The sequence below is a fragment of the Drosophila rhopaloa genome, unplaced genomic scaffold (assembly GCF_018152115.1).
Source record: "Drosophila rhopaloa isolate 14029-0021.01 unplaced genomic scaffold, ASM1815211v1 contig_163, whole genome shotgun sequence".
NCBI classification, from domain to species: domain Eukaryota; kingdom Metazoa; phylum Arthropoda; class Insecta; order Diptera; family Drosophilidae; genus Drosophila; species Drosophila rhopaloa.
Genome location: NW_025335043.1, coordinates 12,707,731 through 12,732,248, shown reverse-complemented (window position 1 = coordinate 12,732,248; position 24,518 = coordinate 12,707,731). Strand labels below are relative to the sequence as shown.

The 24,518-nt window shown below is 39.6% G+C and overlaps 1 protein-coding gene across 1 annotated transcript in view; it reads left to right on the top strand.

The window, feature by feature from the left end:
* The window catches only part of LOC108051058 (protein bric-a-brac 2), a 30,286-nt gene extending 6,529 nt beyond the window's left edge, over positions 1 to 23,757 (top strand). Inside the window, 4 exon segments of the mRNA XM_017133008.2 lie at positions 20,075 to 20,153; positions 20,223 to 20,650; positions 21,231 to 21,690; positions 21,693 to 23,757. Coding sequence (XP_016988497.2) covers positions 20,075 to 20,153; positions 20,223 to 20,650; positions 21,231 to 21,690; positions 21,693 to 22,204 — 1,479 coding nt within the window. The 3' untranslated portion in view covers positions 22,205 to 23,757.
* Positions 23,758 to 24,518: the final 761 nt, after the last annotated feature.

Genomic DNA, 24,518 nt, shown 5'->3' with positions numbered 1-24,518 from the left:
AATTCAGTTTAAGTTGTTTAACTCAGAGAGAAAAAAAACTGACTTTGTAATAATATTTAATTTTAACTACAACACAATTTTAGTTGCATAAAATTAATATTTTCCAATAAAAAGCTCTTAAAACCACAATTGTAATACAATGTCCTATGTTTTCAGTGTATCACCTAAATATAAATAGTTTCGATACCGGAGCAGATGTCAGAATATTTATGTGTGCAAAATGAATTAGAGATAGAGAGCAAAAACCCTTAGATATTCCCCTCCTGAATTTCTCGTATTATTCTCTGCTTTTTGCTCGCCCAATTTACTGTTCCTTTGTTAATTTATTGAAATGAAATGAGAAACAAAATCAAGAAGAAATAGACGGCAGTAAAAGCAAGAAGTTTGAGTCGGCACACCATTCCATCTTATTTTATTTGCCCCCCTCTCCGCAAACCACCAAAATTTGACGACGTCACTTGGGGGCGGGAAAATGCCACCCAAAAAATCCAGAAGGAAGCTGCGGCTGAGAGCCTGTTACTTAATAGAGTCCAACTTTTGCCTCAGTCAATTCCGAAAATTTTCTCTCGCCGGGATTTCCCCCCTTGCGAGTTTCCCCCCACTTTCATTCATAGACCTCGCACACACACCAGCGGAGAGAGTGAGGAAAACTCACACACACAGGGCAAGAGGGAGAGATGCGGAGACACACACGCAGCGTTGGGGAAACCCAGCAGTCAGGAAAAGTCGCAAGAAACTCGGAATCTAAAGACCCTATCCCCCCACCCCCTTCAATATTTTGGTGCGAGTTCCTTGACTTTGGCTTTTCTTTTGTGCGTTTACCGATTGTTTTTGCAAGAAAATTACTGAAAATTGCCAAGTGCTGAAAGTTCTTTGACAGCCAAGGGCGGGCCCCCTTTTCCATTTCCCCCGACTTCTTTCCATTTTCCCAGTATCTCTTTGTCTCCGGCGTTAGTCATAATTGCTCCATGTGTAAATCCAGCTTTTTTGGGTTCATCCAGCTGGTTTTATGCAAAGCAGGTTGGTTGAACTCTTTTTCAGAAATAGAGGAAATGGTACGAAGGTTTTCTTTTATTTTTCAACATTTTGTTTTTTTTGACCGTGTGAATCTTTCCTTCGAAGTCCAAAAAATCTCGAACTTAAGCCAAATGTCATCGGCTGTTTCCTGTGCGGTCCGCAGCTCATTAGAGGTCTTTGATTGATTCGAGCCGAGGCCGGGAAATAAATCAAATTTATGTCCGCTGGTTTTACATAAAACCACTGATCGTTGGCCACCAATGAAGGGGCAATGGGAAAATGTTGCCGGGCCCTCTTATCTGGTTAAAACTGGAGGCCTTTTCCATTTGGAAGATTAAAGGATTTCGTAAGGCGGGCGGCACTTTGGAATTCAGTCGCCTGAATTATATGTGAATTCTATAATTTACGAGGCAATTTCGATAATTTCTTTAGTTTGTGACCATGGCCATAAACGTTGCAGCAATTGTTCTTGTGCTCTTGTGGTTATATAAAAGGGAATTTTCGGTGCCCGTCCGGGCCACACTCGAAATAAATAAGTAATTTATTTTATGGCAGACCCGAGCGGGCCATAAACCCACATAGATCTTATCGCCGCGCAAATAATACAACAATATAATCATAATAACAATTTGTAATCTTAAGTCGCGTCGATGCCAGCTCTTGGCTTAGGTAATTTCCTTGATAAGATTTCTCCAGACTGCTTTTGTTGCCTTCTTTTTTCTTTTTTCTTTTTTTTTATTATATTTTGTTTTAATTCTCTCCTATTGGCGCTACGTGATCAGTGCTCTTGTAGTTCGTATATTAAACTGACTGATAAAGTTGGCTGGATGACTCGAGGTCTGTGACGCAGCGACAAGAATGAATTTGGCCAAATCATCTTTGTATTTACAGGCCGACGGTGATTGTTTAAATAAAGAAAAAACGATTATCGTATACGGGGGACAATAGAATTTTTATAACACTATATATATGGGTTTTTCAACGGCAATCGAATCATGGCCCAAGTCCGTGCACTTGCTGGTGGGTAATTATAGAAAAATGTTTGGCTAATTGGCCCTGGAGTATATGTTTAGTATCAGATTGTTTAGTTTATGGCGAAATACCTTTGGAATCTGATTTTTTATCGGCTTAGGTTTTTTTTTGGATAGTGCTTAATAATAGTTTATAGCTGGGACTTTGGCCCTCTGTAATTTGAACCAGTTTTTATGAGAAATTAGTTATTGTTTAATGGTTCTATAAGTTTTTATTTATTATGCTGTTCTATTCAATATATCATTAAAGTATTTGTTTTATTCTCCTTGTCTTAAGGCATTTCTTTTATATTTTAACTAAAAAATCCTTAAAATAAGTAAAAGCTGGATATCCTCCAAAGGAGTAGAAACATTTCCCATCTTTCAGAGCTAGAATTTTATACCCTCCGTATGTTTGATAATTTCCTTGCACTGAGTTCATTTTCCTGCCCATCCCCCTTATTTAATGTTCCAGCTGCGTTCCTTCGTTTGTTTTCCTCGCCTTAAGTTTTGTTATATTTCCATTTATTTGGCTGCCTTTTGTTACACTTTATTTATTTATTCCGCATTTATTGTGGGCACATACACACACTTTTCTGTCGTTAGTGCAGTCGCGACTGTTGTCTTTATGACGACTATGACTACAACTTCGACTACGACGATGACGCCGACGATGATGATCATGATGATTATTATTGCCATAGCCTGTTTCGGTTTCAGTTTCTGCTGTTGTTGCTGCTGCCTCGGTGTGTTTTCATTGTAGGAAAGACATAAGAAAATTATAGGTATCTGCCCTTATGGCGCTGCGCAGCGGAGCGAAACAATAAAATATAAAATAAAATATGTACGAGTCTGTTTACGCAATTACAAACAGACAAACACAGGGCGACCGTGCTTGGGCCAGAGATACAATATTTATAACCGGCAGATACGAGAGCTGCAGATACAGATACAAAAACAGAAACAGAAAACAGATAGAGATACGTGTGCATCTTGCAGATACAGATACTCGAGGCGCAGCCTGTAACAATTAGGGGCACTCGCAAAAGGGAGCACAGATAACGGTGTAAACGAAAACCGAAATTAAAGAAAATTATCTTCTATCTGGTAGTTTCTCCACCGCCGCAAATGGCATTATAATGTGTTATAATTCGACGGCACTTACACAGAAAAAGAAAATGTCGCCTATCAGTTGTGAAATAAGTAATTGTATTAATAGGTAGTACTTCAATAACAAAAGCTAAGAGAAAAAATACTTAATTCACTATTGCAATCAATTTGATTATTATTACGAAAGATTGTTTTAATGAATGAACAAGTTAGGACAAACAATTATTAACAATTTTATAAGATATTGTTCCGAAAAAATTGTAAAGTATTTTTATAAGATTAATTTACTTTTTTTTGTTCTTATAATTTAAAATAATAATTGAAAACTAAAGCGTAATTCTTTACTGTATAAATAATTTGTATCAAGTTAAATTTAATTTGGAAGAACAATAGGAAGTAAGCCAATTTCATACTCTTATTTTTTCGAGTATCCAAAAATTGGTTCTGGTTATTCCCACTTTCCTTTAGTCGCACATCAAACCATCATCATTTTTTTTTGCCAGGATAATGACAAACACGAATTACAGCAGTAAATGCGTAAAAAAGGAAAGCGCACAGTAAACGGCTCTAATTTGGCAATCAGCTAAAAAAACTCTTTCCTCTCGTTGCTGCCACTTGGGCCTAATGGTGCCGCTTTGGCACCACCCACTAGCCATTTTCCACCCACTCCGCAACCGCCACCCACTTGAGGCCTGAGTGCAACTGCAGTTTCTTCTTTATGCGAATGCAATTTGCTGGAAAGGTTCGATTGCCGCAACTGCAACTGCACTCCATGCGGTTTTCCATTTTCCAGCCGCTTGAGTCCTTTTGTGCATCCTTTGGCAGGCGGATAATTCGGCGTGAAATTAGCCAGCAAAGTGAGCGAAATCGAGTGGGATTCCTGCGGAGAAATTCCAACTCCGAGCGGAGTCCATCTATCCAGTGAATCCGAGGCAATGCCTTTTGGTGTTTCTGTGTTTGTTTATCTCGACGGGTTGAGTCGCATCTGTAAACACAACATTTGAGGAATGGGCCTTTGAAGTTGCCTTTTCCTGCATTTGATTTGTTATTTTATTACTCTACGAATTTTAACACATCTGCTCGAAATACATCTGTGAATTATTAAATGTATCTTGTATCTGCTGCCAGCGACGGACACATGTAAACGGAATGTTCTTTATTATTTTTTTTTTTTGTTTTTGTTTTTTCACCATCCTTCCATCTTCTCCTCGCGCGCACATCAATATTTATTACTTTGTGTACATTTGCCGTAGAACAAATTCTTTTTTCATTTATTTATTCTCCCTCTGCACTGCATTTCTTAATTTAGCCATTCCTCTTCATCTGCTTCGTTTGTGTTTTACTCCCTTCCCTTTCTTCGGCCCTTCTTCTTCTTCTCTCACCGACTGCAATTGTTCTTTTCGTTGCACCCCCGCTTGGCCGGCAAAGAAGTGAACAAAGGAGATCCAGAGTGAAGGGATGGGAGGTGAGGGGTGAGGATCTTCCCAAATCGAATCATACGCCATGCACAGGGATAAAATGTACTATATACATAGGTTCATTGTTTTCTAATTTTATACAAATTAAAGATGGGAAACTAACGAGTAGTGGTACTATTTTAATAAAAAGTCTTGTCTTTAGTATAAATACTTCAATTGATTAAAATTTTACTAAGATTTGCTTTTGCTTATTTCATTAATTACTTAAAAATAAATATATCTAATCAATTTAATCAATTAGTTAAATATTCTAAAAAAAAAAAGTCATTTTAGTCATAGAAAAATCTGTCTAGCACAAGTTTGTATCCCCAGAGATTTAAATATTCTTTCAAAATATAGTTTTTAAAAACTGAAACCATATTCTTTCAAAATATAGTTTTCAAACAATGAAACCTTCAATGCATTTTCCCAGTGTATCCACCATATTTCCTCTTTTTCCGTCTCTACTGTGGCGTGTAATTATTACGATTGGATATATAATTTGTAAGGCGAAACATATGTTTCCATTTTAGTTTTTAACGTTACTTTTGAGCTGCTTTTGCTTGTGGCTGCTGCTTCTGTTATTTATGCATTTTATTAGTTGTGTGTGCTGTGTGGTTTTCGGTGAGGGGATGGGGGGAAGGGGGGTGCATTATTTTTGAATGCTCCCCGCTTAGTCCAGAGTCAGTGGAAATTGTTTGGAAAGCCATTGAAAGTTGATTTTTTAATAGCCGAGCTCTGCGGCAGATGGTTTTCATTTCGTCTGCGACGGCCCTAGAGCATCTGGGAATGGCCAAGTAGGTCTGCAAGATAGCAGATAGCGAGTGCATCCGCCAGATACACTCGACAACAACACCTGAGCTCAGAAATGCAAATGCAAATGCAAACGTCGTCGGCTCAGTCGTCTTTTCCAGGTAAACAGCAACTCAGAAACTATCGTATTTACAATATTTGCTCAACGAATACATTTTCTATTCAATATTTATTTAACGGTAAACAGAAATGTCAACAGAAAATGTGCTTAAACAAAAGATAAACGCTAAGTTCGTGGTGGACCACGCCCTGTTGTATCTTGTATCTTGTATCTGATGGATGCCAGTCTCTGCGGTCGTCCAATTGACACCATTACTCCTCTAGCGCGGATTCTGCGGTGGCTACTGTCGCCTGTTGCCGCTGGATGTTGCATGTTGCTGCCGGCCTGTTGCTGCTACTGCTGTTGAGACGTTGCTGCTGCTGCTGCTGCGTGGCGTTGACAGGCCGCAAGCCACAGTTGCGCCCAGCGTCTCAGCCAGTTGTCAGCGGGCCACGCACTTTTTGGTGTCACTGTACGGGTCTATTTGTCTGCCATCAGCAACAGATACATTTGCAGACACAGACACAAATACAGATACAGATACAGATGCAACATCTGTAGAGACAACGCCAGCCGTCGCATTAATTCTTAAGCAATATTTATAGTTGTATTTTGTCAAATATTTGCACAGTTTGTTTTGTGCGCTGTCAAAGGCATTTATCAAGAAGCAAGTCTGTAGTTGCAACTGCAACTGCAACTGCTGCATTTGCATTTGCATTTGCCTCTGTATCTGCATCTGTATCTGCTAATTGCCAGCGCTGCCGTTTGTCATTCTCCTAGTTTTTCGCTGCCGTTCTCATCGCCGTTCGGCGTTCATTCATTATATTGTCGCCTCGAGTTGTCTCTGCATCTGTGTGAGGTCAAATTTACTTTATTAATTACAACCGCAGCAGCGGCAACCGGCAGCAATAAATTTAAATGAGTCGCAAATGTGTGCCGCTCATTTCGGAAAACACACGACAAAAATTGGAAACTAAATGCTGCCTAATTTTTTAAATTGCCACACTGGGGTAACCGAAAATGCTGACTCGATTTGGTGACCCAGCCTTTGGGCCGAAAAACTACGTTTTATATGAATTTATTTATTCGCCTTGTGAGCGCATTTCCAGGAATACCTACTTATTTTTCCATGCTCGCCATAATTAATTAAATATTTTCATAGCCCCGTGTGTTTGCCTACTTTATAATGGGCTGAGCAAAACTAAATAAATTTCGCGCCGAGCTATAATTAAATTTATGTGGCTGAGTCATTTTCGTGTGCGATGAATGGACGCCAACTTGGTCAATGGTCTATGGTCTATGGTCTATGGTAGAGACCATAATGTCGCTCTGTCTATGGCCAAGTCGATGTCGGGTCTTTATTCCATTTATTTATATGTATATTAATTTATTGAAATGTTGCACAATGACTGTTGGGGGAAAATGTCGAGTCAGTGGCTTGTAATTTAGCAGTTCCCACAGATCTCAATGCATTTCTGCCGGTGATTAATTGCTTGTACTTATTATTATTCATTTCTGTATGGCTGCTCTAAAATCTCAACTATTTTTCTGACATTTACTTGAGGTATTTGCGATTATTGTGGCCCCCTTCGCTCGTTTTTATTATATTTTATACATTTTCTGGCTGCCGAACAGGTCTTTGAACTGTTTTCGCATGTGCGCCAGATACAAGATTACTCGCCTTTTGTTTTGTTTGGCTTTGTTTGCTATGAGGAACTTATGCAAACGAGCATAATTATTCGAAATTAAGTTCTAAATTTATAGTAAGCATTAAGGCACCAAGGAGTGACTAAGAGACAACTCGGAGCCGTTGTGGGTGCGACTTTTCGTATATTTCTTTTTTACATTTTCTTGTTTGTAAATGATGCTGCGGCTGATTCATGTCATCAGATTATAATGAAATTGGTTTATTAGTGATAATTCGGGCTGTTTGCACGGGAGTGGCATTCTTTACTCAGGAGTCAGATGACTCAAGCCGTGAATTATGATATAATAAATTTGTCGGATAAAGTGCGAATGGAAATGAGTTCGAGACGGGGTTAAACAGAAAAAGCCAATGATGAACGATTGTGTCTCAATTCAAACTTGGTCCTTGCTTGTTTTAATATATTTAAGCCATTATACTTGTTGACAGCTTCGAAAATATATTTATATTAGCTTTACACATTAATCAGAATAATGTTGATGGAATTTGCTGCAGCCTTTGAACCGAATTCGATTTTAAAATTCTATATATAAATTTTTTAGTGGGTAGAAAAGGTTTGAAAGCCTTCTAATTAGGCACCTGTGCTACCCCTTGCTTGTAATTACCCATAAATTGTAATTAATACGCTGGTGAATTTTAAAAAAAGTTCAATTGAATCCAACAATTAAGTGTGGCAACGGCAAACTAATAAATACATATATAAGTTACTCGGCTGTAAGCGGAACAGGCGCTCATGTCAATCGAAAGCCAACGCCTGCCATGGTCATTAAAAGCCACTGCCACTCCCCCGGCCGTACGCCCCCTTAAAAAATATAAAAAAAGAATACAATATACTTAATCGCATATGCATCAAGCGAAGACAAAGGAACGACAATCCTCGCTGTAATTACACAGAAATTTAAATAATAATAAAAAGTGGGAAAACTTTTACGTTGATGACTCCCGCGCGGGCAAGCCGGCAATTAAAATATAAAATGTAAAAGAGCGAAAAAAAAAATCCGAAACGAATGTCCCGCACTGTACTGTGTACAAGGGGATACAATAAAATATGATCGTGTAATTTTTTTATAGTTTTAATTAATGGCTTTTCTTAGAGAGCTGGAGCGGTCTCACCCTCCCATCGCATGTATTTTCCATTTCCATTTGCCTCGAATGTGTATTTTCGTCGGTCAGTTGAGCCACATTCGTAATTATATAGTTTTATTGTAAGCCGCAATATGAAGGTGTTTTTCACCTTTGTCATCGTGACGATGGCGTTTTCATTTCGCTTGGCATTTCCCTTAACCAATTTCCCCCGGCCCTCGTTCCCAAAGTCCATTTCCATTTCCATGGTGCAACGGAAATGAATGAAAAGTCGTTTCTATATAAGTTTTCCCGTCTCCTGTTAAGTAATCCCCTTACAGATCTGATCGCTCGGCTCCCAAAATTCCAGTTCGCCATTCAGATTTAAACACCATTCGAACGTTGCCTTTGAGCTTTATTTATAGCCACCGAAAGTGGCGTTATTAATAATATTTATTTAAATGGTTACTTTATTAATCAAAGCCCTGTTACACGTGCGTTCTGATTTTGTATCTTCTTTTGTGCGAATCCGTTGTTGTTGCTGTTGTTTCGTATCTTTTTTAGCAGCTCGTTTTTTTTTTTTGGTCGTGTCGCTTTGTGTGTTTATTTGCATTAATTATTAATTTGCTCGTTTGGCAGTTTGCGCATGCGCAAATGTTATAAAAACGAAAAAAATACAAAAAGAATCGAGGAACGGCGTCGAAATGTTTGAATTTCATTTTAATACATTTCGCCCGTGGCCAGCGATCTTGGATCTTGGATCTTGATTTTTTTTTCACTTTTATTGGTGGCTATCAGCTGTTAAAGTTGTTTTTTCAGACGGCGTGTGGCGGCTGTCGAGTGAAAAGCCAAATACTCAGTTTAGCAGGGCTTAAAAATAGATCTAGCTCTTGGACCTATTTAAGCTCAAAGACTGAACTATCGTTGTTTTGAGGAGCTAATTATACAACTCTCCGGGGGCCGGCGACCTAATGAGCCCCAAAAAACAAGCTCCACATCCAAGACAGCATCATCCCAAAGCGGTCATTTAAAAAGCTAAATGAAAGCATTTCAATTGTCTGCATGAATGAAGGCCCCTTTGCCCCTTGCCCCTTGCCCCTCGGAACTGAAAATATAGCCGAACAATAGTTGGGCCCTGAACCGGCTTAACCCCTTTGTGCCCCACTCTTTTTTACTGGGGGGACGCGTGACGCGACAATAATAAACGCACACAGCCAGCCCCATGTATTCATCATAATAATAATAAAATAATAAAAGTGTATACAAAAAGTGTTTTGTACGAAATATCAAAGAACATCCCCGCTGCCCCATCCCTCGATCCCGAGACCATCATAATAAAATCCATCTTGGCCAGCTGGCTACATCATAAACTTTGTGTATTCACCAAACTCATGGATGGCGCATTTATTAATCAAAACTATCTTGTTTGTTATTGCCATTGAGCGCGGCATATTTCTCGTCAATTTTTACTAATAAAATTTAATTTATTTAAATTCCAAACGCTCACATAGAGGGACATAAAAATCAAATCACAAACATTGTTAAATGTTGGCTAAAAAATAAATACTCGAACGAAATAAAGAAAACAAACGAATATCTCAATATAAATGAAAAGAAAAACACAAGTTCAAAATAATTTATGCCCAATGGCCGAAAAAGACATAATAAAATGGCAGCAACAAAAGTTTCTTGTGAAACAAACGATAAACATGGCAAATCGGAGTTTTCGACTGCGACTTACCCACTAAGCCATCAGAATCATGGCCTAATCCACCTAGTGACAGGTGGCCCAATATGCCCAGTTTGAGGGAAAAGGGGTACTAAAGCAAATTACACAAATTTTAAAATAATAAAACTAAAACGTGTCTGCATAAATTAATTAATAAGTCAATTTCGAATGTGAATGTGGCAGTCGGACGAAGACGAAGACAAAGATATACAGATAAATTTAAATATATTACTGGAAGCTGCGAACTGCAGATAAGTCAGAGTTCCCATTTGTTTGATTCGAGCGGATGAGCTCGACGTGGAGTATTCCCCCTAGGCAAGGTAATTGCCTCCGCCCCCAGGAACCAACTAAGGGTTAAGCTGGATCTGGAGCCCAACTCTATAAGCAACTTTTTATGCATTATTCTTTTTATCGCTTTTACAGCCAACTTAACTGCCGGCCGCCTTTGACGCTTTCATTGTCTGTCATTTGCGTGCCATAAAAAATACAACTTTATAAAGAAAATAAACGTAAAACATCTTAGCAAGTGAGCTGGGACAAACAAAAAAGGGATCTGAAATCGTGGAATTTCCTGAAGAGTTTTTTGGCCAGATCCATTTGAATTTTCTATTCAGTAACCACATAAATAAAAGAAAACTTTTAGTGGTCGACGGCAGCATCCGAAATTTCCGCTCGGCGGGCGACTCATTAAAAGTAAATAAAAAATCAGATACTAAAAACAATCGAGAAGCGTTTTGGGCGCTTGTTGAAAAAACGATGTTAAATAAATAAAAATATATAAATACACATCAAAACACAAATAAAACGGATATTCAAAGAGCAAACAGTGAAGGCGCGACTGCTAAAATGTTCGGCCACGCATTCGGACAAAGGGGGTCGTGTAAATTTCTAAAGCCAACTATATGGCCTGCCACGCCCCCAAATGGAAGGCCCACTTGGCTGTTCAGTTAGTACACCGATAAAAAATACTATAAAGTTTATATGATTGTGTTTACTTGGCCGCTTTATAGACTTTTTGATTAGAAGAATATGTTCTTTGCCTAAAAAAATTATATTTGAATATTCAAACTTTTTCAAATATCATAATTTATAATTAATATTTATTCTGTTGATTAACTAACATCTAATCGATCTCCATTTAAGCTGGTTATTTCTCACTGTGCAATCGAAAGTCTTTGCGTTCGGTTTCGCGTCCAGTTTGATTTATTTCTGCCATCGAGGCCAAAAATAAATACCGCAAATAAATAAAAATCTAGTTTGGCATTTATTTATTTTATTAATTTGTGCTGCGCGTGTTGCTGCTGATGTTGCTGCTTCTTTTAGCTGCCATTGAAAATGATTCACTTATTAAAATACTCTGGCGTTTAATATTTATTTCGAGCGTTTATGTAATGCCCGTTTTTATTATTTCATTTTTGGTTGCGCTGCCTTAGCGAGCAAATTCATTTCACAACAATGTGGCTGCCTTTTTGTTTATAATTAAACGCAGAAAGCGTATTTCTTAATTATTTATTTTATTGTTGTTTATTTTTAAATGGGCTACAGACAATTTCCTGCACTTCAAGCGAAACAAATAAAAGTGACGCAGCTTTTTGCGAACCCACTACTTTGGCCTGCCATTCCAACGAAAACAATTGAAAAACAAATCCGAGAAATGCGAGAGAGCATTATTAAAGTACGAAAACGTCAGCCAATTATATGAGCCATATATTATCCTCAGAGCAGATTATTGCCAGTATCATATATTTGATGGGAAAAAAGGAAGAATGATTGTGGTGATTGGTATTGGGAATATCCGGAGTGTCTCGGATGCTCCTGGCATTTGTTGGCTGATCCAACAAAGGATGCATCGACTTAAGCCTGTGTGCTAAGCCCAAGTCAAAGCCTCTGTTTCTGACAGAGGATTCTAGGCATGCAGATCCGCTAATTGCCAGAGGTTCTAATGCAAATTTAATCCGTGTGTGTTGCGAATTATTTTCGCCGTCCGCAGACTGCAAATCAATTGCAACTGCAATCTCAGCTGCTCCTTGTTTGCGTCTGTGTGGGTGCGTATTTACATATGTAATGGTCTCGTGTGTCCACACACACACACACACACATCTAGTCCCGGACTATAATAATTATCTTGAGCAGACAGCGCTCGACTAAATCAATATTATGGCTGACTAATAAAGGTGTTGCCCACACACACTCACACACACACACACACATCGCGGCTATTCGGATTTAGGTACAGAATTGAATATAGAAACAATCGCAGCCGCAGCGCCACTTGCAGATACATTTGGAGATACATTTGCAGAAGCAGTTGCAGCAACAGATACAAATGCATTTGCAGTGGACAGACGTTTGACAGGTCGCCGGGAAAGGGCATTAGAAATAAGTTGGAATAATATAAATGGGGAGGAGTTTGGCTACACTGGGGGAAAATCATTTGATTGATCCTAATTTCATTTTTATAGTTGATCATGGAATTGAAAAAAATATATACATTTGTATATTAATAACCTACTAATAATATATCAAAGCAAAAGCCAATATTATAACATTACTTTTAAATTTATTTAATTGTTAAGCCTTGACTTCAGCATTTTATTTTGAATAAATAGGTAATCGGTGGAATTTCTCTATAATTTTGTTTTACCCTGATTCCATTGAAACTCCTATTTAAAAATTATATATTTTTTTATATATAATTATATATATATATAAAATATTTTTATATATTTTTATTTTTTTCCAAGTGCACAAACCTGCAACCCAATGCCTCATGAAAGATTTAGGCTGTCCACTGGCTTTTAATGAGGCCCCACTCGGATTGGTTTTTATCCCTGATTTGTATTAATTACACGTACCTCCTAAACTTTGGACGACCGTAGGCTTAGCTCTGCCCCTTTTTGGGGGGGCTGTAGAAAAAAACAATCAAATATGCATTTTAAAAGTTGCCCGACTTCGGACTCGGAGCTCTACAGTCTCCACTCGCCCTTCGCCCCCTGCCACGCCTCCTTTTCAGTTGAGTTCAGTTTCGTTTTTGGACCGATCCGATCCGACTCCCCATGGCCTGCAACTCAAACAGCAGCCAAAGCCCAGACCAAACCATATTTGTCTAACCTGGGCCCACACACACACACACTCACACACACACACACACACATATGTCAGGGGGCTTTCGAGGGGGCTTGCGAGGGGGTTTTGGGGGGTCGACGGGCCTCTATTTACCCAGGACCCCGGTGCCCGAGTGCATGCTGCGCTCTGTTTTTAGACAGTGGGCGGCCGCTGCTCCTCTCTATGCTATTCAAAAAATTTAATGGCATTTTAAATAAGAAATTACACAGGCCGTGCATATTTCATAAGACTTCGTATGCGCCGGCGATGTTCGACGCGGCTCAGAGTTCGACTGAGAAACGTGAGGGGAATGTGGGGAAGGGATAGGGGTAGGGCAAGGGGAAGGGGGTAGGGGGTAGGGAACTGGAACTGGAGAAAAAGAGAGAGCGCGAGTCCCTGCCCGACTCCCCAAAGTATCAAATGGAAAAACTGTGGCCCAAAAGCAAAGAAAAGCGTGCCACGGCTGCAAAATAGTTGCAGTTTTCGACTCAAAGCAAAAGGGTTGGATTAATCTAATCGACCAAAAAATACCAACTAACAAAATTTAAAAATTTATTACAAAATTATTGAAATAAATAAATACTGATATCTTAAAATATAGTCAATATAAAAAAGGGTTCAGTGTTGAAGGATTTTAATCGTCGGAAAATACAGCTAAGCTTATTAAAATTAATATTTGTCACCTCTATTTTTTAAATTTAAGGGCTTTACCTGATTCTTTATTATTTATATATCCAAAATAATTTTATGATCAGATGATGGTTAATTTGGGATGTATTATTGAATAAATTACATACCATAACTAGATTTTGAATATTTTATTTTAAAAATATTTACGATACTCTAAACTTTGATTACTTTTTGTATTACTCTTCGGACACTACTAATGGTAATTTAATTTAATCATGAAGGCCATATTTACCCACTTTTCCATCATACCCGATATGTTTTTCAAAAATATTGGCGGAATGTTAGCTGTAATTCTAGCTTTATATGGGCGAATGGACGCGGATAGCTGGGTTGCAAAAGTTGTGCTACCTTTTTGCATAGCTTTGGACTCATTTAATATTTATGTGTCTCTAAATATTAAATATTATTTCAAGGCTTTGCAGTGCGTTGCACGCCCCTTTTTACCCATTTTCCGACTGCAGTTGCATTTGCAATTGCAGTCGCTGTTTTGCCTTTGAGCCATTCGATTGGCGGAGGCCGAGAAAGAAAGGAATGGAGGAAAGCGTAGCATACATTCGAGCGCTTGACCGGAGTCGGATTTTCGCTTCCTGGCTTTTCTTTTTATTTAAACTTGCGAGATTTGCGCGCCCATGAATAATTACCCAGCCTGGCGCTCTTTATTCTCCGGCTGCTGCTGATGGAGGAGGCGTGTTTTTTCCGCTCTAGTCTGGCAGCTTATACAAGTTTAATATTTAATGACTGTGTGCAGCCGTTTTAACACTTTGTGGACTTTCTCCCCCCTTCCAGCCCCACCCCCTTCCCCCATTTTCTCGCAGTGAAAGCGCGCTTTCAATCAGCTCAAAGGACACGCAAGGCTCTTCGTCCAGTCCCAAGTCATTACAGTTACCAACAATGCGCAGGCTTCGGGGGAAAAAAAGAAAGGGGAGTCGGACGTGGATGGCCGTATATCCTCATTATCCCCTATGCCAAAAACAATAAATTACTATTTGCAAGAGGTTAATTTTTACTCTGAAACTACAAGCCAACAGAAATTACATGAGCAACGACTGCAGAAGTTACAATTGCTCGACAACTGCAACAACCATAACAATGTCGAGCAAAGCTGAAGTAAATACTATAAAAGCCAGGGTCGAGCTCGGTAGAAATGCCAGCAAAACACATACAATGTGTGGGTCCTTAAAGATGGCAACGTGATTTTATTATCGATGCGGTCTTGTAATAGAGACTTTTTTAGTTTTCAAGTTTGATGTCTTAAGATTGCTTAATTTTTTAAAATATTAAATAATTTTGTCTAATCAAAGATCGCTAAAAATGGTTTTACATTTTATAAGACGTGTATTTTGAATGTCAAAATGTATCTTTGTTAGTATTTATTTTCTTATCTTATAGATACTTTAAAAGGTAATAAGGTCTTATTGGCAAAAGATAGTCTAAATAATTGCTAACTCTATTTTATAACTTTAATCCTTCAATGCTCGAACTTTTTTTATAAAAGATATAGTTTGCCTGTAAGTTGTTTACAATATTTTTTAGTAAATAGATCGTGTCACGCTGTCATCTCTGTCCGAGTTGCCCTTTCCCAAAGTCCAAGTTGCGTCCGAGTTCGCAGGACAGCCGAGCAAGACAACTTTTTGGGAGGGGTCAACAATAAAACCAGCACAGGGCACACACAAAAAAAAAGGGGGTAGCCAGGGGCGGCGGGGTGGACACTGCAAAAGGGGTGCCTCGGATCGCGGTATTTTCGAGGGTCTGAAAGAAGTCGGCGGCCCATTTGAATGTTTTATAGCAATTTCTGTTGTCGGCTGCGGTTGATGTTGCTATTGTTGCTGTTGCTGTTGCTGTTGTTGTTGTTGTTGTTGTTGTTGTTGTTGTTGTTGCCAGTTGGCAGTTGCTGGTTAGTCGGCAACTTGACACACCTCAATGCACGTTGCACTCAACACTTGGCGTATAATTATTTATTACATTTAAATTATTGTTGCCATTGTTGTGAGGTGAGTTGTTGGTAGTGGCAAACAAAACTTTCAGGGGGTGGGGGCGAAGGGGAAACCGAGGGGGGTTGGGAGTAGGAAAGCGAGCTTCATGCACTCGCACTTGGCTTTATGATTGCTACAATTATTGCTGCTGTTGCTGTGGCCCCTGCAATTCCTTGGACAGCATTTCCACCAGTGCAATTGTTTATTGTTGTTTAGCTCTCTTGCATTTCATTATATTCCGATACGACCGTAAATATATATATGTAAATATATACATATGTACAGGGAGAAAGAAACCAGATATCGTACGAGCTACCCAAGAAGTGTCTACTATATATACTCGCACATACAACAGTAGCTTTCCCTGCTGCCTCGCGAAATGTGTTTTTCACATTATTCCCATGAATAATGCATTGGGCCAATATGCATATTTTATGTGAAATTCGTGCAATAAAATACTATTAAATATTTAGTTGCCGCCGACGTCGACGTTTTTGTCTTGCGGCAAAGAAAAAAAGGGACAAGGAGCTAGATCCACTGGGTGTCCTGCCCGCGCGGTCATTAGAAATTCGGGGGCCTGGGAATGGGATTTATAAAAATGCAAATCGATTCGCGGGATCCCCAATGAGAAGTGTCAGTCCAGAGGACTCGATAATTGTAGTCGCCGGGGTATTCATTCTTAAATTAAATATTTCTGGCGTCTTCGAAAATTAATGAATAGCAGGGCACAACTGTAAAGCCAGAAGGTGCGGTCACACAGAGAAAAATCAAATATAAGTTTAATCAAATTAAAATTTTATTTATATTTTATTTAATTTGTTTTGATTATTCTCATAAATTTACTTTATAGAAGCTTTAATCCCTAAAATCATTAGTAAATCATTTTAGTAAAATAAGAACTGATGATCTAAATACCAAAAATCATATTTACCTTTATTATTATTGTGGCTAATAATAATAGATAAATATTTTCCCAATTAACTCCCAATTGTATTGGTAATTTTTTGCAATATAGTTATACAAGTAGCTATTCCTGAAGAAGACAACGTGGCCAAGGTTGCCGGAAATTGGGGGGCAAAGTGGGTGGAAAAGTGGGTGGTAAGGTGGGTGGCATGCGTGCGACTGGCTGAGTAATACAAATAAATGAATGAACAGAGAGCTACCAGCTGCCAAAAAGAGAGTGGAAATGCGGAAGTGCGGAAAAGCGAGAGCTAGAGAGAGAAAACTAGTTGGCAGTAGTAATAGTGAAGGCTAAAAGCGAACAGGCGCCCAGGAAAAGTAAAAGCTGCCCCACAAAACGCCAAGGAAATCGCAAAGTTCCTGCTAGTTGTGACGCACAAGGGCGGTGGGGGGTTAAGCGTGGGGGGGGAAATCGGGGTGAAAGGGGGATTTGTGGTGAGCAAGTTGCAGACAAGAGAAATAACAAACTTGAGACGCCACCACGGTGGAACACGAATCGAAAATGAATAATAAATAAAGTGTTATATAATATGAGAAATATACACAGCAAAAACGGCAGGAGGAAAACTACAGCAAAAGTTCTAAGGAAAGCAGCGGGTTTGGGGCATTGGGGGGTTAAGGATAAAGGACATGCCAGGAGGTGGGGGGAAAACTGGTGTAGTTTTAGTGCTTTTCCAGCGGGGGAAAGGGGCGATGGGTAGTGCTGAGTTTATGTGCGCGCTTGAAAAATAAAATTAAAATTGCATTAGAATCCAAGGGGTATTACAGGCGGGAGGGGGGGTGGTGGAGGGCTTAAAGGGGTGGGGCGGGGAGCCTAACCCGCGATGTAGTGAAAACTTGAAGGCTGTTGAAAGGCAGGGGCGTGGAAGGGGTAGTCTATGCATTTGGATTGATGGCAAATGCGAGTGTGAGGGCGTGTTATAAATTTATATTTTATTGCCAACAGACACACACAAAGTTATAGAAATCCATATACGTATATATCTCTCTCTTCCTATATATATATATATATACATATATAGAGATCTCCGAGTGTGGGTGCAAATAAAAAAGTATTGAAAAAGTCCAGGCCCTGGCTACGAAAAATATTTTCTTTGGGTGGAAAACAAAAATCAATAAATTTTTATAGAAATTTGTAGCAGCGGAAAGTTAATTAAATAAATTATTATGTGAATGGGGCGTGCACACGATGAGTAATTGGCAAGAAGAAGAAGCAGAAGAAGAAGAAGAGGCGGCGGTAGAAGAAGAAGCAGTCGAAGCAGCGACGTCAGCAGCGAAGCGCCGCAAATTAAATTAAATGAGTTGAAAGAAAGTTGAATGCGCGCACACTTCAAATTTGTTTTTGTTGAGCAAGATGGGGCAGGGGCAAGGGGACAGAGGGGCGAGGGGGTTCACTGGGAGGAAATGCCATTTGTTGTTGCCAGCTAAGGGGAATTGAAAATTTAATTAATTAAACATTTTCGAGCAGAGCTCGTAATATTTTATTATATGAATTGTACTATGCGAGAGTTTTATAATCGCTATTCGTCTGAATGGATGAATGGCTGACAGGGGTTGATTAATCTCCGACAAATGCTAGAGAAGAGAAATTTTAACGATCTCTACATCGAGAAAAATGATTAGATTATTGCTCAACTATATAATTAATTTTTTTCTGTCTAAAGGGATTTTTCTAACACACATATAAGGGGGTTTTCATTTTGAGTTTGTAAAAATTGGCATTAAATGTATAGATACATAATTTATTTGTGGTTTTATACATCTTTTTTAAAGTAAGAAAAAATTACTTTGATAAATTGGTTGATTTTAATACTCTATTAATAATAAACTAATTTCAGAAAGTATTATTTTATAACATAAAACCAACTTTACTTATTTAGAAAACCTGACCAATCTGTGGTAATTATATACAAAATTCCTCCAGATACATAACTTTAGCCACAGACCAGTAACTCCACTATTTACAACCGAGTAAAGTGTTCACACTGCCCGTGATAAGTTAGCGCCCACATGCCCGTCGCCCCATTCAAACCCTCAAACCGGCAAAACTTTGGCGTCATTAACAAAGTGTTTTACATAAAATAGCATTTTTAACGCCATTTTGTTTTCAGCTCGGCCGCATTTGTTACAGTTACAGCCACTACGACTGCCTGTAAAAATGTAAAAGTGCTTCCGACTTTTCAATTTCAATTATTCATACGTTTTATGACCTTTTTCCTTGGCATGCAGGCGGCTCTTCTCAGTATGGAGTTTTCCAGTTTTCCAGCTCTCCGGTTCTTCGGCGCCTACTCCTCAAATATTTAAGACTTGCATTATATGTTCTCTTTATGCGCTGCATTTTTTCCTGTGCTTTGTTTTTTTTGTTGTATATTTTTTTTATTGTTCCTACTTCTTTTTTTTTCTGGCTCATGCTCGCTGCACATAATTTGTATTACGCCCCTGCATATAAAATGCATGGCTACGTGCGCGGAGGGGGCGTGGCCGGCCAGTGGCCAACTGGCCAAAAGGAAGGCTTTATGGCCAGAGCCTCTGTTTCGGCCATGGCACGAAACGTGCATCAATTTAACTTTTCCTATGCCTCCGTGGAATGAGCGGAGCAAAAACAAAAAAAAGGGAAAAAAACTTAATAAAAATGGGGGATTCTCTCCGTTTCAGTCTCAGTTTTAGTTGCAGTCCCAGCTCCCGGTTAACCCCTAAATGGCCAGCTTTTTGCCGCGGCCAACTGATTAATACGGCCGCCAGGGGTTAAAGGCGGGCTCAATTAAGCGGCACAGAGCTTCCCCCTGAATTCCTAATAATAGCAATAAATAAATGGCTTCTTGTACATTCCGCCAGCTAAAGTCAAAGCCTTTTGGCCGGGGCCGTAAAAAGCCGCCAAGACAATGGGGCCGGGATAGCCCCACTTTGTATACTAATTTGCTTTCGGTGGCTCCTCGGCTCTTTGCATACGAAAATGCTTTCGCAACATTTATGGCATTCATAAACTTTTACGGCCAGCCACAATTCGTGTGCAAATGTCACTGGCCCAAAGTAAGTAAGCCAAAGAAAAACTAGCGATTGGGCCGAGTTTTCCGACTCAAAAGATACCTGGTATGCAAAGTTCTCTAATTATTTAAAAGTCGGCAAAAAGGAAATGTAAAAGGTTATGATGGCGAATATATTTGTGTCACACAACTTATTATGATGAGGTGGCTTTTTAGTTTTAAGCTTTCAATATCAGTTAAATATTTAAGGAGTTAAAGGGAGTTAGATATTTTTAAAATCAACAAAGAATTCTATATGTCTGATAATAACTTCTTTATTAAAAAAAAATTTCCGGATAAATTCTAAATTAATTTTAATAATACAACTGTTAAGAAGCACCAAACTAACCACCAATTTCTTCCCATCCTTCTTATTCCAGGCCAAGATGATCGAGAGTGGAGGACATGGTGGCTGGATGGGTGCTGCAGCCGCAGCAACTGGCGCAGCTTCAGTGGCGGGTAAGTTCCAGCTAAAAGTGATTCCCTTTCAGCCTTTTCATAATGTCCGCGTGACGTGTCTTCCAGCAGACAGCTACCAGTATCAGTTGCAGTCCATGTGGCAGAAGTGCTGGAACACCAATCAGCAGAACTTGGTGCAGCAGCTGCGATTCCGGGAGCGAGGACCCCTGAAATCCTGGCGACCCGAGGCCATGGCCGAGGCCATCTTCAGTGTCCTGAAGGAGGGACTTTCCCTGTCGCAGGCCGCCCGTAAATTCGACATCCCCTATCCCACCTTCGTCCTCTACGCCAATCGGGTGCACAATATGCTGGGACCCTCCCTAGATGGCGGTGCTGATCCTCGGCCCAAGGCCAGGGGTCGTCCCCAGAGGATCCTGCTGGGCATGTGGCCCGAGGAACTCATCCGCAGCGTCATCAAGGCGGTGGTGTTCCGGGATTATCGCGAAATCAAGGAGGACATGGGTGCCCACCAATATGCCAATGGACAGGCCCATGGTGTAAGTACTTTTTAATTATATATTTATCTGGGTAAATCGATAAATTATATGTCAATTAATTGATTTAATTTCTTAAGGACAACAAATAACACGTATAAATTTAATTCAAAGTCATCTAATTATAGAACTCCAATGATCTTATACTATTCAAAAGTTTTAAATTTGAATACATGTTTATCACCCTGTATTAATGATCAGTCATTTCAAAAGTTTTTAATTGGAAGTAAAACATTTTTTTACATCTTTGTGAAACAACAACTAGTTTTCACTGAGCATGTTTTATAAGGCCATTTAATGTTATTTGAAATAACAACATAATAATAAACATTTTTCATTGGAAATAGTAAAGGCTATACTAATTTAATTTCAGTCAGGTGGAATTTGTTTTGCGTAAACAAAAAGTGTAATTATATTATTTTCGAGGCGCCAAGGCCTAGTTGCTATGAATAAACATTATGCCAAATGATTTCTTATTTTTCTTAAATAGCATATAATTGGGGATATATATTTATTCAACCTAACTCCAACCGAATTTAACCCATTATTTTCTCCTTCCACCATTTTTCTTTGATATTTATAGACCTATATTGGCGGCGGTACCACCTCGAATGGCTATCACAGTGCTGCGGCGGCCAAGATGGCGGCCCAGAATGCTTCACTAGCTCCTCCAGATGCCGGCAGTCCTTTGAGCTCCATGACGGAGACTCTCCGTAGACAGATCCTTTCGCAGCAGCAGCAACAGCAGCAGCAGCAGCACCACCAGCAACAGTCGCACCACCAGCAGCAGCCCTCGCACCATCAACAGCAGTCGCCGCATGGTCAGTCCATGAACATGTACAAGTCGCCGGCCTATTTGCAACGGTCCGAGATCGAAGATCAAGTATCCGCAGCGGCGGCCGTGGCAGCGGCGGCGGCCAAACATCAGCAGCAGGGTGAGCGAAGGGGGTCGGAGAACCTGCCCGATCTGAGTGCCCTCGGTTTGATGGGTCTGCCCGGTCTGAATGTGATGCCCTCTCGAGGATCGGGGGGTGGAAGTGGGGGGCAGCTCCAAATAGCGCCGCTTCCTATGCCCGCGAGTTGTCCCGCGAAAGGGAACGCGATCGGGAACGTGAGCGGGAACGGGAGTTGTCCCGCCAATATGGCAGCCAGTCGCGGGGCTCGAGCTCCGGTTCCGGCAGTGCCAAGTCCCTGACCGCCAGCCAAAGACCCGGCGCCGCCTCGCCCTATTCCGCCGCCCACTATGCCAAACATCAGGCGAGTGCCTACAACAAGCGGTTTCTGGAGAGCCTGCCCGCCGGCATCGATTTCGAGGCGATTGCGAACGGACTGCTGCAGAAGTCGGTGAACAAGAGCCCGCGCTTCGAGGACTTCTTCCCAGGACCCGGCCAGGACATGAGTGAACTGTTCGCCAATCCGGACGCGGCTGCAGCTGCTGCGGCGGCGGCTGCCTATGCGCCGGCTGGTGGGGCAGGTGGTGGCTCCATCCGGGAGTCGCCCCTTATGAAGATCAAGCTGGAGCAGCAACATGCCACCGAGCTGCCGCACGAGGATTGAATCCTGGCAAGGGGCGGGATGCCGCAGGTGGCTCACTGGAAGTGACCGGCACACACATTAGGGTGGGGCCATTCTTAAGAAACCCAAAGGAGATCAAATCAAAGGGGTGCTAAGTAATCATTGGATAACAGTAAGTAACTATGATTTTAGAACAAAAAGGTTTTTTTTTGGCAAAAGAGAAAACTTGTGTATAAATATAATTGTTTCGCTAAAAAATTACAAGTTTGCAACGTCAGATGCTATATTTTATTAATCAAAAAACATTAAAAATTGTAAAAATATGAAAAGCTTATAAAGTGTGACTGATAAAATATTAAATATCCTAACTAAACACACTGGTAAATTGGCTATCAAGAATTATCAGAATATGAAATTGTAATAGTGAAAGAAAGGTACCGAGTATTCAATAGGAAAAATGAAGCTGAATGAATGTTTGATAATTGTATTGTTCGAACAATTACGGTTTCCGAGAAAACAAAGATATTTTAGTCAAAAAAAAAATAGCCCAGAATATCCAAAGATTACTTGACCCTAGAAATATTTGCCCAAATAGGCAAACCACCCTAACCCCCATAAAAAACAAAACCACAAACATATTTGGACTGCTACTTGAACCCCAACGTTTTTAGTGTTTAGTGCTTAGTTGAAGTTGCTAACTGGTTTTTATGCCTAGGCTAGTTTTAGAGCGTAACGTGGAAGGTATAAAGTATTAACCTATTATTAAAGCACACCCCAAATCCCCCACAAACACCTACATACTTCGGAACTTTCCTGTAAGGATAGGATCTCGTAATTTGTCTTATTTATTTTCGAGAGAATTCGTTGCGTTGATTGCCTTTTTTGCCACGCGAAAAGTAATAATAAAATAGGAGTAACGATAAATGTAACCGTAAACAATTAAATTTACGATTAGAGACTTGTGCATTTCTTAAATGTAGCTTAACCCTAGAATAGTTCACAAATACAAAACACACACTAAATGTTGTCAAATCCGGTAATTACAACTTTATATATATAGATATATATAAATACGCAAATACTTTAGATACATAAACCCACACAGATAGAAGTGCATACCCACGCACGTACATATACTTATATTAATGGTATTTCCAAATGTAACTGTAAATAATGTACAAATTTCCATAGCTTTAGGCTTCGATTTAATCTTAGAATTACCCCAAAAAGCCCCTTCGCAGCACTTCTTCTATGGTAATCGTATTGTAAATGAACGAATGAGCAAACAACGCAGGCAGCATCACATTAAATTTGTGCTAATTTTATGTAAACAATCACCCACAAACACAGACACACACACACACACACAATCAAAACACACAAATGCAATACCATTGCACACAATACACACTCGACTGTCAGATATGCATATGTATTGTCCGTACTCTGTGAGTGAACTATTATTATTATACTTATTATTACGATTATTATTATCTATCCCTAAAGATGCGCGAGGCATTCTTGAGTTTAGTTAAACAGTAAATTATACAATAATAAACAGAAAATAAAAACAAATTGAAAAACTAAACGAAAAACAACCTGTTTCAATGATTTATTTATGGGTAAGGGTTGGGAGGAAGGTCAAGGAGTAATTCTGGAAATAGGATTTATATTTGGTCTATGAATATTTAATGGAATTTTCTGCCTTAATTTGAAAATTGAAATCATTTAAAATGGGTAAACAAGTATTAACAATCATGAGGATTTTACAAACAGCTGCTCTTTATCGTCACAAAAGTTTATGCTTAAAGATTATTGTTATCCATGGAATTGGAAATATACTACAAAATACCTTATCAATGGAATTTCACCAATAACAGATAAGCGCCGCAAAACACATGATCTAAAATTAAAATGCCGAACAAGAAAACAAAAACAACAGCTGGAACTGCTTTTTTAATACAAGGGGAACTCTTATATCAGAATAATTGGAACTCAGGAGAAGAGCAAACTTCTGCTGCCAAAAACAAATTCTGTAAACATATGCAAAATGTTCCCCCTTAAAAGTGAGAGGGTTAAAATGAAAAGTGTTTCTCGGGCATTTTCAGGCGAATTCATTTGACTCAACCCTTTCCCGGCAGTTGCAGTTCCTCGACAGTCAACTGCTGGCCCCAATTCCGAAGACATAATTCACTTAATGCCCCTCGAAGCAAGTGCAACTTCGGGCAGAACGAGCACAACAATGCCGCCTTCTTCCCCTTTAAGCACACACTTACTCTCACACACACACATACACTTTTCAAGGTCAAGTGGCAAGTGAAAGCGGCGTCATAGCCCCCTTTTGTTGTTGTTGCTA